The following is an 18,999-nucleotide window of genomic DNA, read 5'->3' as shown; positions in this document are numbered from 1 at the left end:
GCAGCATAGTCACCTCCCAGCCATTATTTTTGTCTGTAGAGTGGGGAAGTGCCCCTTATAACTATTTTCTTTCCTGTCAGGGATAGTGGAGTGGGAAGTCTGCTGCCTTCCTCCATAGTTTGCATAGGCAGTCATGCTACTCAATATTTCCCATCTGCACAATCTCTCTTTGAGAAATAGTGTGAGTGCCATGGACAGCTTACCTGTAGCAAAGAGATTTTCACCTAAAATAAGTATGATAAATACCTGTTTCATGAAGCCGAAATGTTGATTTTCAAGAAGACAGACCATCTTGTGACCTCTTTTATCATGTGATTACAGTAGGAACAGACCCTGTTTATACTGGCAGAAGTGAGAGCACCTGACTGTTCATGCATTTTCATAGTAAAATGTTATCAATATGTTGTTTAAGTGCATGGGCTGGTTATATATACACTTTCACCACTTGAAGCTGGAGGCATTTCTTTAACCAAGGTTTTCAGAGCCAGGAATGATTTTTCTTTTCCAGTACAGTCAGGGGATTTGAAGGGCTCTGGTCCCAGCTTGTGTATTTGCTAATCTTGTTTCACACTTGAGCTCTGTCGATCTCATCAGTCACTCTTTCACTTAGTTGTATGAGCTGAAGGTTGTAGGAGTAAGCTTAGTTTCTGAGGATTTCAGAGCACTGCCTTGGGGCCTTGCAACGCTGCGTGTTCTAGTCTCACCCCCAAAACACCTCAGTGCTTAGAAAGGCCTTTATACCTTTTCTGGCAAGAAAAGCTTTATGGCATTCTTGCCAGAATGGGCAACAAAATTTTGTCCATTAAATTTGTTTTCAGGCTTGTTAAGATGTTTTTATGACTATTTATAGTTTTCTCAGGTTCTTCCCATTTTCTCTCTTTTGCTTAGCTGTCTTCTGAGCATTTGATAGAGAGATGTTACAGTTGGATATTTTCCATCAATTCTGTCTTTTGTCACAGTTTGTACTATGTGCACAGAAACATCAAATGAAGATTGTGTGTGTTTTCACACAGATTTTTCAGCAACTAATCCCAGAACTGATTCTTTTTTGTAGGGGTGCCAAGCCAGTGGCTGTAAAAATTCTTAAGAATGAGAGTAATGATCCAGCCATAAAGGATGAATTACTGAGAGAAGCAAATGTAATGCAACAACTGGATAACCCATATATTGTCCGAATGATAGGCATATGTGAAGCTGAAGCCTGGATGTTAGTAATGGAGATGGCTGAACTTGGGCCATTGAACAAATTTTTGCAAAAAAACAGGTATGTAAGCTTTGATACCATTGCATAGGATTTATCCAAAGGGGAAAAAAGATAGAGGTTCTTTTTTTTTTTCTTTAAGGGCAATTTTAAATTGACGTGTTATTAATGTAATAATTAATGATTGTAGTCAGTCTTCATTGGGACATGATTATCTTGTACATGTCTCCTAACTGTCAAATATTTCTGGTAATATAGTGTATTTTGAATAAATGAAAGAATTTTCACATGTCCTTCAATTGCTCATTTACTGATATGATCACACATCATTTTGCTCAGGACATTCTTATGCTGCCTGTTCTAATTAAAGCTTAGCTAAACATAAGTAGATCAGGTTCCTAGTATGATGTGGGGAAGTTCATAGTAAAGATTTCTGTTTGAACTCCATGAAAAGTCATGAAAATGAACTCCTGACCTCTTAAAAATTCAATTATGATTTTCAGACATGTCACGGAGAAGAATATAACAGAGCTGGTACATCAGGTTTCCATGGGGATGAAATACCTGGAGGAGAATAATTTTGTTCATAGGGATCTGGCTGCAAGGAACGTGCTATTAGTTACACAACATTATGCCAAAATTAGTGACTTCGGACTTTCTAAAGCTCTTAGTGCTGATGAAAATTATTATAAGGTAAGGTTTGCACAAAACATGAAAGCTGTATAGTAGCATAGCTTAACAAGGTTATTTTCAGTTGAAGTGCAGTTGTTTTAAAAGTTGAAAATTAGAAATAATATGTATCATCCATTATTTTATAGCCTGATAGTAGGTCACCAATTTTCAAAATGCGTCATCAACTTTAAAAGATGTGTAGGGAGAGAAAAACTAGTCCCTCCTTTTATTTGCTTACTTCTTTCATTTACTTTTGGTAAACTTGTCATTAGAAGGCTGAAGTTTGTGGTGGAAATAAGATACCTCCTTATATAAAAGGGGAAAATGTCTTTGTTGCAGATATGAACTCTTGGGCACTTACAGTTTTCGCCATGTCCAAGGAAAATTTAGGCTAGCACACTGTATTATTGACTAACAGAACTGAATTTGGGGAGGTTTTTGAAAGAATACCATTGGTAAATAATCCATTGATCTAAGCAGAATTTTTTTAGCTTGGTTTTAAATTCATTGGATCTCTGTACAGCTAAAGGGACTGAAATAACAGCCACGTTTAATAAGGTGAAAACATCTGTGGAAGACAAAGGCTCTAATCGTGTCTGCATCTTTTTTTCTGATATATTGCTCTTGCAGTTCAAATTATTTCTTCCTTCTGCCTATTCCCTTTCATCAGCCATTTAAAACTAATAAGCCAGACCATGAAACGCTGCAGAGGAGGAGCAAACACATACTCCCTTCTGATGACCTTCCTATGGGAATAGTAACTGCTGCCAGAAAAGGCAGTAACATCTTAAATCACTGCCACTAGCCTAGCCAGAGCTGCTTGTCAGAGGTTTGAGAATTGGTATGAAAGGCCCATTCCCTTTAAAACTCCACAAAATGCAGTGGGGTTCCTTCACTAGATCTAGCACTGTGCTGGGATAGCTTTACACTTGCATTGTTGTAACACAGTGTTATGGCATAATTTTATCAAACTGCAGTTTGCCACAAGGCAGTCACTGCTTTGAAATGCAGCATCAACTTCAATTAATAATGAGACTCAGTGTAGCTAGGTGTGTATCTCCTACCCTCTGTTGAGAGCCTAGAAGAAAAATCTTGCTTTTAAAGAGCAACTTTAAATTAACTGCCACTAGAAACATGACTGCAGGTCATTTAGCTAAGCTTTGCTTTACCATAGATTTCATTTCAGTGCATTATTTTGAAAGCATAAGATTAGGAACATTTTTGTAACACTTTTGGAGAAGCTGCTACCCATTCCCTCTAATGCCAACTGCATCAGAAATGTTATGGTACTTAGTGCAAATGTGTACTACTCACCACTGTCTCTAGCCTGCTTTTTTTTCTTTCTGTTATGATTTATTTTAGGCACAAAGTCATGGAAAATGGCCAGTCAAGTGGTATGCTCCAGAATGCATGAATTTCTACAAATTTTCTAGCAAAAGTGATGTCTGGAGCTTTGGGGTTTTAATGTGGGAAGCTTTCTCATATGGGCAAAAACCATATAAGGTGAGTAGTTCTATCTGGCAATTTTTTTTCTGTAAAAACTCAGCGCAAATTTGAACCAGCACCTTTTCTTACCTAAAAAGAGTTATTGCAGGCCAAAGCAGGCCTTAGCGCCCTGTCTGTTGCAACAAATGAATCAAAAGATAGCCCCAAAATCAATGCCAGGCCTCTGTTTGTTTTATGCTAGCATGTGTGCTGTAATCATTTGCAACTCAGATGACTGTTGTGGTCACCCTCTTCCAGGGAATGAAAGGTGGTGAAGTCGCACAGATGATTGAAAGAGGAGAACGAATGGAACGTCCTGAAGTCTGTCCAACAGAAGTCTATGATCTAATGAAATTGTGTTGGACATACAAGTGAGTGTGGTGCGATGTGATGCTCTCTCTTTTAATAGGAGTGTATTTTAATCTGCTTAATTAATAGCCAGAAAGTGGGGGGAGGGAGGGAGGGAAAGGTATTTCAAAATACATCATTTCAGCTGGTGTTTAGCTTACAAACAACCTCCAAACTAAGGAAGCAGTTGCACTTTCAAGTGAAAATTGAGTTATTGAGTGTACTACAACAAGCTGATTTTGCACAGCTGATTTTGCTGGAACAGATATATACAAAAATAGGGCATCATAAAAAACAAGTAATTCCACAAGGAGTTCGGTCTGAGTATTTTGAAAAGAAAGTTTGAAATTAAGCAAATATTTTTGTTTCATTTTGGATGGTATTTTGTTTAATTTTCATTTCCAAGACTTTTTTCTTTACTGAAATTTCAAAATCATATTGCCAAATTATTCATTCCATTCCTCAATAACTAATTGTTTCAACCTATTTTTCTCTTCTGTCATTCCTGAATATACTCAGATTGGATCCCACATTGGCTTCCTATTAGTGAGAGGCAAAACTTCTTTTCAGATCATACCTAATATGTCAGAAGCATTTTTTCTGATCGATAACAGTTCAGAAATTAGAATTATGAAATACAGAGAAGAAAAAAAAAGTCTACCTGATATTCTTTTTTAATTAGTATATTGCAAAAAAATTATTAAAAATGTTTTATGATTTATCATTTTAAACTATTTTGTTGAAGTTACTTTTAGGTATAGGAAGGTCTCCATAAAGCACCCAAAATCTGCTGTAATGTCACTTATTCTTCCAGTTCACCATCTGGAGAATATGTGTGTCCAACAAAGGTCTCTGGATTCCATTTAAGGAGCTGTGGTACTTCACTTTTAGGTACCTTGCTTCTTTGTTAGTTTTATTACATCTAGTACTCTAGAAAGAATGTGGAGCCATAAAATAATCTCTGCCTTTTGGTTTGACTCAAAGAATGCCGTAACAGTTCTAGAGTGAAAGGGATCATTTTTTTGTTATGATTAATAAGCATATCATAAAGCATGCTGCTTTTTATTTGTTTGTGCTCAAATATCTTTAATACTGGAAAGAAAAAGAAAAAAAATTTAAAAAGAAGGCTCAAGTCATGCAGTGTAGCTATCTCAATATGTAATGTATTATTGTAGGGGCTTGTTGTCAGTTTAATTGTGTTCTCCCAAATCAACAAAGAGTTGCAGATATAGAGGGAAGAAAGACAGTACAGCCATACAGCGTATGCGTAGGCTCCTCTCAGTGGTGCTAAGCCACTCTGTATGACTGTAGTACCCATTATAAGGCAGATATTGCACTGTAAATATTCTTTTCTATAGATTATTACTGAAGTAAATGAAGTAGAAAATGAAATGGAGCTGATTTACCATTTCTTTCTTGTAGTACCTTCACCAGCCATGAAGTAACAGGCATGATAGTAAATCCACTGACTGGATGCTCTGTAGTGACATTTGCTGCTTGGTATTCGTTTTGTAGCATCATGTTTTTTAGCCTTAAAATATTGCAAGCAGCTTTAAATGAGCTGTCACTGGGGTGAAGTCCCAACCGCTACAAGGCCCATGCACCTTTACAGCTTTCTCCTTCCTATGCAATGATACTTGTCATCTTTCCACAGTGTTGATGACCGACCAGGATTTGTTGCAGTCGAGCTGAGATTACGTAACTACTACTATGACATTTCCCACTAACAGCATGAAGAACAGCAGCTTCCTTGCCTCCAGGCACCAGCCTCTGTGAAGCAGTTCAGTTTCTGAAACAAAGCAACTTTGATTTTTGTACTGCCGCTTTCACCCTGCAAAGCTCAGAGCTAAGCCCTGTGTCTGTAGGGTTGCCTTTTCTTGCCTTCTGCGCAATATCCTGCCCTGAAATAGTGTTGAAAGTGGAGAGGCCCCAAAGCGAGCAGCAAGGATGTCAGAGCAGATGCTTATACTTTTGCTACATTCTGTTTCATTTTATTTACAGCTTTATTGGCATTACATTTTGTGGTTGTGGAAAACCTATTTAATGTCTTTCAGCCCTCTTCCTCTCTTGTATTTGAATTGAGATTGGAATTTAGATTCTTTTTATTAATATTCTTAGCCCTTAAATGCATTAAGACTTCTTCCAGCCTTCCCCCCACTCAAGGAAGAATAGCATAAACATTTCTCACTGTGAAGTAAATTCACTGTGAAAGTGTGTCAGTTGCTTTGACTGACAGCATGTTTGATTTTACCCTCAAGCCCCTTTAAAACCAGATCGTATTCTTCTCAGTAGTAATGTAGGCAGAGGGGAGCTAGGAGATGTGAATTTCTAACATCCTCATCTCCTTTAAATGTGACCAGCTTCTCTCATTCCTCATCTCATGTGGAAGCTCAGCTGTCCCTCAGGGAGTTATTTTTTTCCTGGTGAAACCCCGGAACTCAGGGACTTGCTTTCATCTTGGAACAAAATGTATCAGCACCTAAGACAATGATTCTGGGTTTTAACATAAACTCCATCGCTGCATTCCTGAAAAGACAGCTGTACAGTGAAAGGTGATGGAGCAGCACCTTTCTTTCTCTGTGCTGTTCCAGCCTTCTCCAGAGACATCTTTCCCATGTATCCCTTTAGGTATACCAAAGCTCCTTGTGTTGTGTTTTGAGCAGCAATCATTTCTGTCTTTTTCCAAACCTTTCTTGAAAAGCATTTGTGAGAATTCACCACACCTTATTGCCTCTAAAGCCAAATTTCACCCCTAGCTCAAATATTTTAAAACAGGCATATGGACATCAAGTTTATTTTCATCTGCTCCTAAATGTTAGTATTTGTCCTGTTATTAATCCCTGTGAGCATCTCAGGAAAAGGTATTCATCTTATCACTTTTTTGTAATGCAGTGTGCATCTCCATTAATGTGCAAGTATAGTGATAGTAATAACAAATAATGTAATCAACTTCTTACACTATTTTTACCCTTATGCTTTGTTTGTCCAATCTCATTTTAAATATTATAGATATCAAAATTTCCATCACTTCTTCCTCACAAGCAGCTACTTTACTGGCATTTACATGTATCTCAGGAGTCTACATATATTGCATCTACTAGATATAGAGATTTTAGAAGAATATAAAGAATAAGATTTAGAGTTAGGTATATTTATTGCATATGGCTGGTTAGAACATACATGTTTAATTGTTGTGTGAACAGGGTATTCTTAGAGATGCAGTGATTTTTTTTTCTCTAGCAGAGAAAACTGTGTGGGCAATTACAGTGAGAAAGTGTGAAATAATTTTCATAAAAGAGGTGACTATAAACAAATGTAGGAGTTACTGTATTTTTTTTTCTTTTTATTAAGTTTATGGTCTATTTTTCAAAAAATACCTGGTGATTTTTGGTAGTTTAGTCTTGGGTGTCCACTGCAAGACACTTCAGAAAGCACATGCTACTGAGAGACACTGAGTGCAATAGACCATGTTTCAAATGTGACCAAATGTGACTTATATTGAAGATGATTTATTTTTTGTTTTGTTTTTAAGAAGCATTTTTCTACAAGAACAGCTTGTGTAGAAGTTAGCTATAGTTATATGTAGTTGTTTTGTTGTTTTAATCCTATTGCAAAGAAATTGTTAGCTCTACATGTGCAATTAGTACATTCATGGGGATATTAGTTATAAACAAATTGCACAAATCTCTACTAGCCAGTGAGTGACAGTACTCAATTTCCCTGATGTCTCTCCCTGTCTCTCTCTCCCCCCCCCCCCCAAAGTGTTATCTGATACAACAAAACTGGAGGAATATTTCTTCCCCTCTCTTCTGAGTGAATGTCACTTTCTGGTGTTACTTGATTATTTTTAACTTGACTATTATGTAATAAAAGTTTACAATGAGAATATAAAGTATTGTGAAATAAATGGATTAGGTTTTAAAATTGAAATTTAAGATACTTTTACAAAATATGTTGTTTTAACAATAATCCTTTAATATTTAAGTGCTTTCTAAAAAATGCTGATGCTGTGGAGAGCGTGTATATTTGCTGAATTACTGTGATTGCTGTGGAACATTAAGATTCCCCCATTGACACTGAAAGGTACCTGACATGACAGATAAGCCCACTGAAGCCTGGGCTGCTTTTGGAGCTATTCAGGACTAGCAGGAAAATCTCCCAAAATGTGCATGTTGTTATTACACCTAAGCCTTTCCAAGATACTGCTTTTCAACAGCACTGTGCTGGATATGGAAGGTTAGAGGTGTCAGGAGCTGGTGCAGCATATCAGCTATCCAAGGATTTCAACATTACAGGTATCAGCTATGCAGGATTTAAGCCACATTATGCTACATGGAGTCTCCCTCAAAGGTGCAGGCAACTGTTCTAGGTATTCTGAAATAACAGAGACATCTTAGTCTTTCACTTAGCTTTTGCTGCAAGCTCAAGTCCTCAGGAAAGCAAAGGCTGGAGGGGACTGAATGCAAATCTGAAAAAGAAGCAACAAAGCCCGAAAGGCAGGCAACTCTTCAAGCAGGTGCTTACCTTTGGCGGGGATCAGTGACTGACTTACACTGTACTGCTGTGGTGTTTTCCTGCCTAGCAAATCTGGCCTAATTATTCCACCTTCCCACTTGTGGGACTGCACCATCAACTGATATGAAGGGGCTTTTGTCTTTTGGCTGTCTGGATTTGGTTGTCTTTATTTTCAGATTGACTCTTATCAGAAATGCCATTTGGCAGTGTAGCCCCACAAGTAATTGTCACAGCAGAGTTAAGGGGTAGCAAACTGCAGCAAGGAGGAAGGGAGGCTGGTGTGAGTAACTCAGAGAAGAAGGAGCAAGTGCGAACATGTTAAACGGGTTTTTCAGTGAAGGAAAACAGAGTGTAATTACAGCTTTGGTTAGGGCTCAAATCTGCGAAATCATGGATTTTTTTTGGAGCGCAGTTGGCCATGCACCTTTTCCCGTAAAGACCCACCCAAACTTCTTAAAAACCCCAGCAAAATCTCCACCTGCTTCAAACACTACGCAAAAGGGGGACTTTTTATCACCCAATGAAAAATACCCATGATTTTCACACCTGAAATCGTCACAGTCGGAACGGCGGGTTTGATAAAGAGCGCATCCAAGAGTTGTGGGCTGAGACAGCTGTACGGCCCGGCCCTGCCAGGAGGTGGCAATACTTGAACGCTGTTAGATGAATGGACTTGTCCCACCATTTCTGGCACTTTCCCTTCCACCCCGGCCCTTGCTGTGCCTGTGCAGTACGGAGGAACCTGTTTGGCCGTTTTCTGCTTGCTGTGAAGCAAAGTTCCATGTGAGGACAAATCGTCAATGATTTATGTCATGAGTGGTTAACTGTGCAAGATGAACGAAGACATCTGAGACTCTGTGTCCGTTTATCTTTTGAGTCTTACCAGCAGTGGAGGATTGCAGGCAGAAAGATATAGAATATGTCCCACACATGCATAGAAGGGAGTGAGGGTGGTGTCTGGGTTGAATAGTACAGGGGAACATTAAGCCAGCAATTGTAGTTTCCTGCCCTAAGTTTAGTATGGACAGAAAGCCTGTAAGTCATTCAGAAGAGGAAGAAGAAGAAAAAAAAGGGAGAGAAAAAAAAATGCACCGTCTGATTCTTGACAGTGAAGAAAAACAGTATTGGACTTAAAACGATCCCGGACTCGGATGGAAAAGAGCCACATCAAGAGTCAGTATCACCATTCCCCAGCAGTGTGTCCCAGTGATACACGCCATGGTGTGATGCGAGACAGTGGCACAACTGCATTTGGCCCCCAGCTCTCCCTGCCGGGGTGGCTTATGGGGCAGCTGGGGACTGAGACACAAACACCTTTACAAACACGTGGGGCAGCCATGTAATCTGTGAAGGTTTGCAGCTGGAAAAGGGGGGGAGGAATGAAGGTGGAGCATGCAGCAACTGTCAGAAAGACAAGGTGTGTCAGGAAAGAAATTGTCTCCTATTTGATTGATTAATAGTGCTGGGAAAAAGAGACAAGCCTATGGCATACTCATCTTCCTTCAGGCTCCTATTACACCATGGATTCCTGTGAAACAACAGTCAAAGCAATGTAGTGCAAACCCGACTGAAAACAACAGTTCTCCAACTGCCCAGAACTCTCTGAAGCCAGGCTAGCACTGTGCATCAATCTCCAAATGGGTATTTTTTCTTTTGTCTCATGTTAATTGAGGTGAATACCCACAGGGTTCATTGGCATGTAATTAACTCTGCACTGAGTATAACTGCTGCTTCCCTGAGGCAGTGGAGATGTGCACATTTCTTGATAACCAGAGAAGCAGAGGAAACAAGAGGCAGCTGGGGAAAGCATTACACTGCTGTCCATTAAAATTCATAACTTCGAATGTAAATAGCACCTGGATAACCAGTCCAGTACAAACATGCACAGATCACTAACTCCTCACATCTGTCTACCATTGCAAATGCCTTAAACTGTCAGGGTGAAAGCCTGTTTGGTCCAGACCTTTCTTAACTGTAGCAAAGGGCTTGTGGAGGAGGCCCACCGCCACGTTGGTGCAGCTCCAGCTGCCTGCCTGGGATGCCCTGTGCAACAGCGGGTTGGTAAGCTGAGTGCCAGGCTCCCCATGCCTCTGTCATGTTAGAAATACAACCTGCAACAACAACAACAACAACAAAATAGAAACAACTTTGCAAAGAAGGGTTCAATGCCACAGAAAATAGTGTGAGCCATCAGCCCATGCTGCAACAAATGGATACTCACTTGTCTGTCCCACCACATTGCCACCAGCAGTGGCTGCATTAACATCAATATCTGTTCTTTCTCCTTTCTGCTTTGCTAAAGTGAAATTATCCTGGTTTCAGCAAAAGCAAGAGTGCCAAGACTATAACTGCATGCCTGTACGGCAGAACAGGTAACAGAGGCCTTTTATAGCTGTCTCTTGCACAGTTTGAAGACTTTGCTTTTAAAACATTACACACACACACACACACACACACACACACACGTGCATGTGTAGTTTCTTGTCATTCTTTCCTACCTGTGTTCAGTAATGCCCTGTCCTGCTGCCTCAGTTCTTACTACACAGCCACTGTAGCTGTATCTTCAGATCTTCTGCTAATTTGTGTGCAGATTTCACCAATGTTATCAAATGATTTCTTTCTGGCTGGTGTATCAGGTCCCACCTCCAGTACCCTGAAGCAATGACCAGCTGGCAAAGAATTGCTAATGTTGGTCTTGAGTCATATTTCTAGAAGATAGCAAGGAAACTGTGTGGAAGGGAATGGCTGTGGCGGGCAGGGATGCATATAGAGACACACCAGAGAAACAAACTCATTGAGCTTGCCAAAGAGCAGGACTTTGGGGTATTTTTTCCACTCTACTTTGGAGCAGTTGTAAATTGACTCTTTGGCTTGATTTGATGTTTCTTTTCCCAGCAGATGTGTAATTTGGAGCCAATGCTTCCCTATTTTTCCACAGTAATGACACGTCTTAGCCATGGCTGGGTATAAACACCTAGATTATCAATGTCAGTTTGTTTCAGCAAGATTTCCACTGTTGCCAGTAAATCCCCCAAACTAGGCCATTTATATGTGTGCAACTACATTTCTCTTCTAGCAGCTTCCATGGGCCTCATTCTTCCGACTACTATGCAAACACATGCTTAAATTACCACAGGAGCACCAGCAGCCAGCCCTCTCCCAAAGCCTTCACACTCTCTCTGACAGTCACGGGACAGTGCAGGGAAGTGATCCACAATAAACTTCAGCCACCACCCAGAGGAAGGCTCCTAACTTCTTTCTCCCAGCACAGCTGGTTTTCTAGATAATATGGCCTCTTTAAGAGCACAAATACAAAATGGTACAGATATTTAGTATCAGATGGCAGTAGTGTAACAGGACCCCCCACACACACCTTGCATTGAGTGCAGATTGGGAGTGCAGGTTCCCAATGCACTAGAGAATAAACTCTTTGGGTTTTTTTCATTTGCAAATGTGTTGTTGACTCTATCATTGATGCATGCACGTCTTTGGCTATTTTAAAATCTTATATCCACTGGTATTACTGCTTCCCCAGGGGCATGCAGTAATCAGGTACTATTTTTAAACTCTTCAGTCAACCATGACTTCCTTTTTATCTGTCCACCCTGTAGCTGCTGTAGGGAGTCAGCGTAGCATTCCTCATCTTTTTGTGGTTTCTACTTATAAGGAATAGGCAGGACAAGTAGTTATTCTTGTTGATGCCAGAATACTACACAAGTTAGATTACAGGATGAAGTACAGATTGAATCATGTCTTAGAAATTCACCCTCCAGTGTCACATTGTACCCGAGTTAATGCAAACCAGAACTCACACTACAAAAGCACAAGTGCAAAGCTCTCAGTTTGTTCCCAAAGCTCCCACGGCATTTTCCATGCCAGCCATATATATTAAAAAAAAAAAAAAAAAAAAAAAAGAAACTAATAATACAACACATTCCTATATTTGTTTGCGGAGCTGTATGTGGGCAATTTCTTGAGTCATTTAATTACAAGAAAGCTGAGACCTGAACAAAGGAATACACTCAAGGTTTGGTTGGTTATTGAGGGCAGTCCTTGTCTTCCTTTCCCCCAAAATGGAAAGGTCCCAATGTGTTTGAAGTGCAGCTGGAAGAAATGGAGACATCAGATGCCACACCAAACCTGGACACTGATACAGCTGTGAGACTGCTGGTACCTACACCTTTTCTGAAAACTGCATTATTTGATGGTAGTACTGGGGTACATTATTTGATGGTAGTTTGCTGGGCCCATGAAGCTGGTACACTTTTCTGCTTGGCCACCAAGCAGCAGCAGGACCCTGTTGATTGCTACCCATCATGCATTAATAAGCATTTGGGGGTGAAGGAGTGTGGAAAATATTGGGAGAACCTCAAACCCATATCTTTGATTACACTGTAACACATACCAGCTATGCTCCCCACATAGTACTATGTTGTGGGAAAGAAATCAATCAGCCCTTCATCCTGGGAAGACCAGGGGACTATGACTTACACACCAAAGCACAGAAAATGGCTAAAGAGCTGTGTCCAGGTCTGAGGCACCGTCATACAGTCCTGCAGCCTCTCAGACATGTTTTTGCAGGAGCATCTCAAGAGAAACAGAACGAGTAGAGCCACTTCAGGAACTAATAAGACAAAGCATCAGGAATAGCAATCATACCTCTGAAATACTAAATACTTGTTGCAATTACTTGCTGACAGTATTTAAATAAGGAATGCTATGCCACCAAAAGCAGAGCTATGTGAGAATGTTCTGTTGGTTTTTTACTCAGTGCATTAGCTTTTCTTTTTTGTACAACATCCTGTTATCTTTTAGTTTACAGGTACTTCGCTTAAATTGTTGTATAGGACATGATGTACCAAGACAGCATTGCTAAGGACAGCCACCTTGAGTATGTGTTTTAAAGGTCTGAGTTATAAAAAAAATTAAAAAATCAGACATAAGGCCTACTTTTTTTACATATGTTCCAGTGTTATTCTTTCCATTTTACTATATTCCATTCCTACTGTCTTGGGCAAAGAAGCAGCCTTGAATCTGAATTTCACAGTTTACATTATTGCCAACTAACATAAACTTTAAATTATCAATTCTGGTGCTGAGAAATAAACCAAACACTTAGGGGAAATATATCAGCTTCCCCCCAGACATCTCTCCTGCCCCCTTCCTGGTCTGCTATCCCCTCAGTGCCTTTGAGGGGGCCATGGATGGTGCAGGAGATTGGGTTCTGCCACTGTGGTTCCCCTTCTTTTGCTGGTCCTTGTTTCTCACTGCACTGCTTTGGTGTGGCCTTCTCCACTAGCCACTGTCCCTCTAGACTCATACCTCCCCCAACGTCTTCTGTGTGCCTGCCCCTGCGCAGTGGGTTTCTTTGCTTCAGCACTTGCTGGTGGCATCTCTTTGCTCCAGCCCTGCTCAGGCTGTGGGCCAGTACAGGGTGGTCCATGACCTCTTCCTCCCAGGTCACCCCTGCAGTCCCCAGCTACCAAGACCCTCCCAGTTATGCCCAGTGCACCTGTAAGACTTTCTGTCATATATCCCGGAGTCACCAAACCACTTTACAGACATGAGTTACCTAGGGGCACAATGAATCATTTTTAAAGTAACTTAAAAGGTCATCAGTACGTGTAAGAGTACAGTGTAAGAGAGAGAGAGTGGGATTTGTTAATTCCTAGATCCAGCCAACTGCTGTATTACCTGGTGTTAGGCAGCAAGGAGGACATTCATGAGTGCTACAGGGCAGAGAGCAATATGCTCTGAGCAAGTGTTGTGCCTTGAGCACCCATGCCATGGCCCATGATGAGGGCTGGTAGGATGGGAATAGCACAGCTAAGTAATTATCCATAATGTCAGGGGAAACTGTCCCAAAGGTGCTGTTGCAGCTATCTCCAAAAGCTCAGTTATGCTAAATCCAGGAGACTGAAAGTACTCGGCAGGGAAGGCAGCCCTAGTGGGCCCAAGGAGCCCCCCACAGCCCTCTGCTGCCCAGCAGCGTGTCCTGGATGGGTGCCCCAAAAACTGGCCACACAGCCACAGATCCAGCAGCAGGGACAAGCGACATGCTAGTCCTACCAGCCTGCCAAAATGCCAGGGGGAAAGAACAAGTGCACATGTGACATTAGGTCTTGTCAGTACTAGAGATCTCATAAGCAACCACAGCAGTGGAGCTGGAAGGCAGAGGGGGAAAGAGGGAGGAGTTGGAGAAAGGATTTGGGTGCAGGCAGAGCTTGCAAACCATCCTCCCAAATACAGAGGAACTGCTAACATCCACACAGGCCTTCCCCCCTTCCTGATCCCCCACACCACAGCTCTTTATATGTTTTCTTCAGGCTCACAAACTCTTCCCTAACTACCAGCATCCTGAAGCCTGGGGAAACAGTAATGAATGACTATGCCAAGTGCTAGGAATGGCTGAGAGGGTTTAACCTGGGGAAAGGGAAAACAAAAAGCATGAACTGGTGTTATTAGTACCCCTTCCCTCTCCACAGTGAGGTACATGTTGCATCCTATGCCCTGTAAGAGTGCTCTTCAAGGTGTAGCCAGGCACCACGGTTGGGCTGTCTGCCACCAGAAACCATCAACTCAAATGTAACCCAGTGTAGCTATACAAAAATTTGCACACACTGCTCCCCAAGCCAAAAATCACAGCAAAAAGTACAGCGTGTTAGGAGGGGAGAATAAAAATAATGAGTGACTGTCCAGAGACTAACCTACTGTTCACTTGATTGGAAATGCAAAGCAGTGTGATGACAGTGGACTGGCTGGCCCACAGAATTTCCTCCAGAAAGCTAGCTTGTGCTTGGATTCAACCCCACCACACAGCAATCAAAGTGCGGTCAGATGGGGAACCTGCACCACTCTTTGGAGTCATCCAGTGCCCACCCCATGCATTCCCACCCTGTCAGATTTAGAGTGCACAGACACAGAAGGCTGGTTGCATGAGATGTTTATTTGTGTCTCTTCCCATGTTATAGGGGAAAAGTCCTTGTTTCCTAAACCAGTTTCAGTCCTAGTGTGTCTGGTCGTACGTGCCAGCTCCCTTGTAGGCTCCAACGTAGCCGCTGTTGTCCGTCAGATCCTGGCGGCCGGCAAGACCCTTCCCTTTGCCACTCTCATCAAAACGCTCTTTGTGGCTGCCGGTGTATTTGCTAGTGTCCGTCAGCCTCTCGACCGCACCAACCTTGGTGGCTTTCTGCAAGAAAGGAGGCCAGCAGGAGGCAGCCAGCATTAGGAAATAGCTCACAAACAAGCTCTTCGATACATGAGAGGACAGCACATGTCCCTACAGCAGGGACGGATGGTCCCATGGCAGCTCAAGGTGTACAGCAGGTAAGGAAACTCATACTCACCGTGGCACCCACGCTGCCAGGCTCCTTCCCCTCGATGAGGCCATACACAGCTTGCAGCGCTTCCTCCAGCGATTTGCCCTTGAAGCGCTTGCTGCAGAGCTCCTTCATGGCCTGCTGGAACTCAGCAAAGGTGATGGTGCGGGCACCCTTGGTCCTATGGTGAGGGGACACCAAGAGGAAAGTTAACGGGCTGCTGGGTGGCAGGCAGATGGGAAAACCCCAGGGCTGCCCCTCACACGAGAGCCCTGCCTGCCTCCTGCCATTCCCCTCTCCCACCTGGCTGTGCTGCCCACCGTGCCTCCCTGCAACACTCACTTGACTTTGTTGAATACAATGTCAATGTCAGTGCTGGTCACGGCTTTCCCATCCATGACCCCACACTCTTTGCACATCTTGGAGAAGTTTTTCCCCGTCATGTCGTTGCCACTGGCAGATGTGTCACCGTATATTGCAAATTTATGGAAAGTGTTTTCTACCTCCGACATCTTGTTGCTGTGGAGAAAAGAAGTTAACAGGGAAGGAGCTGAGGACCATCTGCAGCTGCTGGACACACACTCATGTCCCACGCATCTCATCTCCAGCAGAGCAAGGGGCACCACCCACAGGTATCTCTCCACAATGGGACAACCATGATGACCACACAAGTATTGACACAGAACACCTGGGATCCAGGCAGGATCGGGGCAGGGATGGGTTGGGACCCAAGGCAAGGCAAAGGAGAGGTGGAGGTGGGGCTTTGGGGTGAATTAATGACTGCTGCATGTGAAGGAATGAGGCATCCAAATCTTCTGAACCTTTTTGAAATACAAATTTCAGTTAGACTGTCTCAATAACAAATGCCTGCATTTCTAAGCTGATTTATACTCTGCCTGTTATTTGATGATAAAGAGTCCAGATTTGTCTTCCAGGCCCCAGATAAGCACCTAAATCTCACAGACCTTCTTGCAAGTCATCACCAAGGAGTTGTCCCCATCTCTCCCCATCACACATCATCCCCTGAATTGCTCCCTGAACTAGGTTGTCCTCCCGACACCAGTAAATTTTCCACTGCTGATTAACTTAGACCACTGCAACCAGGTATCAGGGATCTCTGAGAACATAAAAGACGTCACTTGGATTGTAAATCAGTCCACCACGACTTGAGCAGCTGCTTGTGAGACATCCTTAAACACTTCTGAAATGCCCAGCCTCTCCTACAGCCTTGTGCTTCACCCAGGGCCTCTGGGTCTCAAGATTGTTTGCAGGCTGCCACTTAACATAAATCTTGTGTGGGTCTGCACCTCTCTAGAGCCAAAACCAGGCAGGCTTGTACCAGGGAGGCTGTGTGCTGCGAGGATAAAGGGAGTAGCAGGGGGCTCTGGGTGGCCTCCTATGACCCTTCCCTCCCTCCCTGGGAGATGTGGACCCAGTTTACCTGCGTGAGCCGGTGGTGATGGTGCTGGCGATGGTGCTGGCACTTTCCCCACTGTCCTGGAGCAGTGGGCTCTCGAAGCCACCCCTTGTGCCTCACTGGCAGATTGTCACCTCAGCACCCATGCATGTCACAATCCTCGGAATACCCACCACGGGGGGGGGGGGGGAGAAGAGGGGGGGACAACCCTGTGCCAGCAGACACATGGTGGTCCAAACCCCTTGGGGGGATTATTGAACCTCCAGCCCACTGTGGGACAAAACCCCAAATACTGCATCCTCTTCACCTAACATAAGCATCACACACTGGAAATGTCATCCATAATGGGACATGTACTCCAAAGGGAACGGGCATTTATCCCTATAACCAGTAAATGCAGCCAGTCCTTGCTCCTCCTTCCCCAAGGAGCTGATCTGCTGCCAGCATGCTTGTGCCCTTGCTAGGGAATGTGCTTGCACGCCTTTGGGGTTCACCAGGAAATCAGTAACTCCAAAAGGCAGGGTGGGGTGGGAAGGGGGAGAGACACAACACACGTCACCTGTGAAAAAACTTTGAGAAACACAGTTTTCCACTCATAAGCTAACTTAAAGTAGCTGGAAATTGGGTCTGGGACATTCAGGCCAGTGATAAGGCTCAGAGTGCACCGTGGTAGTCATACCGTGTTTGCAGGGGCACTGTGATAGCACACTGTTAAAAAAGGCATTTCATCTTTGTGGCCCATGTAAGATTAAATTAATGTGCCTTCATTGGTTGATTTATTTATTTTCCTTAAGCCGTGCTTAGCAGCATGGAACCATGTATAAATACGCTTATTTCAGAAATATTTTATTCTCACCACTAATTAACAGGTTCGTACTTTCCAGTCTTGCTGTTGGTTGCAGCAAGCCCACAGCAGCAGGATGAGCTTGGCCAAGCTCTACCCATCCCAGGAGGAAAACCTTGCAGATACTGCTACATGCTCACTTTTCCTGCACTTCTGCACGGCCTTCAGCCTTCCTGTTAGGCTGACCATAATTCTTCACCAGTTCCACTGCCACCCAGAGAAACTCATTTGCCCTTTGGTAGGTCTTGTGCAAAGGGCCCTGGACAGCTGTCAGCCTTGAGAGGCTTCTGCAAGGTGGCTGGCCGAGGCAAAGGTGAAATGGCAAAAAAGTGCCTGGTGCCACCTCGCGCTAGTGGAACACAGCCTGGCATCCCATCCCACCGGGGCAACAGCATCACAGCCCTGGCACAGCCATGCAGTACACCAGTTCTGCAGTACCAGTGGTGAGCCAGGGGCAGAGACTAAGGATGCCAATGTAAACCTCAGACAAACTATTGGTAGCAGTGCTGTTTCTGCCTTTTAGACAAGTGCTGATCACCCCAATGAATTGTTTCCTCTTTCCTTGTTGCAGGCGGCCTGTTTTGGGGCTGTCCCAGCAGCAATGCCAGTCTCCTTGCCTGCGCAAAGAAAGCAGGGAAGAAATGAGGCACTAGATGTCATCACAGGAATTATGATCTGTATGGCAGATGTGCATGTTGTTGGTGGGGATTTTTCTTGTATTCTGGAAAAGTGTCTCTTTTCTGTGGCAGAGTGTATTTTTGGAACGGAACAATTTTCCCTTTTAGTTACAGCATCTGACTTTTTTTTAAAATTGAAATATGTATACCTAGCTTTAGGCGATTAGATGAAGCTGAAGGACCCAGAAAGAAGGCGATACTCTCTTAGAGTGAGTAGCCAAGTGCCCATAAATTTCAAGGTCAGGAGTTCACCTCTTTTTTTTTGGCCTGTAGCTCAAAAACACTTCAGATTGGTTCTGTGATGCCAACAGCTGTTTCCCCTCCTCACAGTCTGCATGTGGCAATGGATAAACCAAAAGGTCACTTCCCTGAAAGCTCTTAGGGCAATGCTCCCCAGCCATAAACTCAACAAAGCCATAAACAAAACAAGCTCAAACCAGTGAAAACTTTCCAAAACTGCAGAGATTGCCAGGGAAGGTGGGGAACACACCTGTGGATCTGGATGGCCCAAATGGGTGGTC

At 43.0% G+C, this 18,999-nt stretch overlaps 2 protein-coding genes across 5 annotated transcripts in view; one reads left to right on the top strand and one right to left on the bottom strand.

Annotated features, from left to right (window-relative positions):
* The window catches only part of SYK (spleen associated tyrosine kinase), a 55,477-nt gene extending 47,861 nt beyond the window's left edge, over positions 1-7,616 (top strand). For 3 of the 4 annotated variants that reach the window (XM_052778007.1, XM_052778006.1, XM_052778008.1), the window contains 5 exons: positions 1,055-1,264; positions 1,705-1,894; positions 3,236-3,376; positions 3,617-3,729; positions 5,361-7,615. In XM_052778007.1, the coding sequence (XP_052633967.1) occupies positions 1,055-1,264; positions 1,705-1,894; positions 3,236-3,376; positions 3,617-3,729; positions 5,361-5,433 (727 nt within the window). In that variant the 3' untranslated portion in view covers positions 5,434-7,615. Of the gene's footprint in view, positions 1-1,054; positions 1,265-1,704; positions 1,895-3,235; positions 3,377-3,616; positions 3,730-5,360 lie in introns of all 4 variants that reach the window. The other variant, XM_052778005.1, reaches the window with a different exon arrangement.
* A 7,531-nt stretch (positions 7,617-15,147) lies between these two features.
* LOC128136996 (tubulin polymerization-promoting protein family member 2-like) lies at positions 15,148-17,125 on the bottom strand. Its single transcript, XM_052777530.1, has 3 exons — positions 15,883-17,125; positions 15,568-15,721; positions 15,148-15,410 (listed from the first exon to the last, which is right to left on the bottom strand). The coding sequence occupies exons 1-3, from the start codon at positions 16,140-16,142 to the stop codon at positions 15,228-15,230; spliced, it is 597 nt and encodes a 198-aa protein (XP_052633490.1). The 5' UTR covers positions 16,143-17,125; the 3' UTR covers positions 15,148-15,227.
* Positions 17,126-18,999: the final 1,874 nt, after the last annotated feature.

Source organism: Harpia harpyja, chromosome Z (genome assembly GCF_026419915.1).
Source record: "Harpia harpyja isolate bHarHar1 chromosome Z, bHarHar1 primary haplotype, whole genome shotgun sequence".
In the NCBI taxonomy this organism is placed as follows: Eukaryota; Metazoa; Chordata; class Aves; order Accipitriformes; family Accipitridae; genus Harpia; species Harpia harpyja.
This window is presented reverse-complemented; position numbering and strand designations above follow the sequence as displayed.

Bases quoted from the DNA above. Each gene is read 5' to 3' on its own strand.
- LOC128136996 (XM_052777530.1), bottom strand. From the start codon at position 16,142: ATGAGATGCGTGGGACATGAGTGTGTGTCCAGCAGCTGCAGATGGTCC. The intron at 15,722-15,882 runs GTGAGTGTTGCA...CCCTCACCATAG, and splicing joins ATTGTATTCAACAAAGTCAA to GACCAAGGGTGCCCGCACCA. The intron at 15,411-15,567 runs GTGAGTATGAGT...CCTTTCTTGCAG, and splicing joins CTGGCAGCGTGGGTGCCACG to AAAGCCACCAAGGTTGGTGC.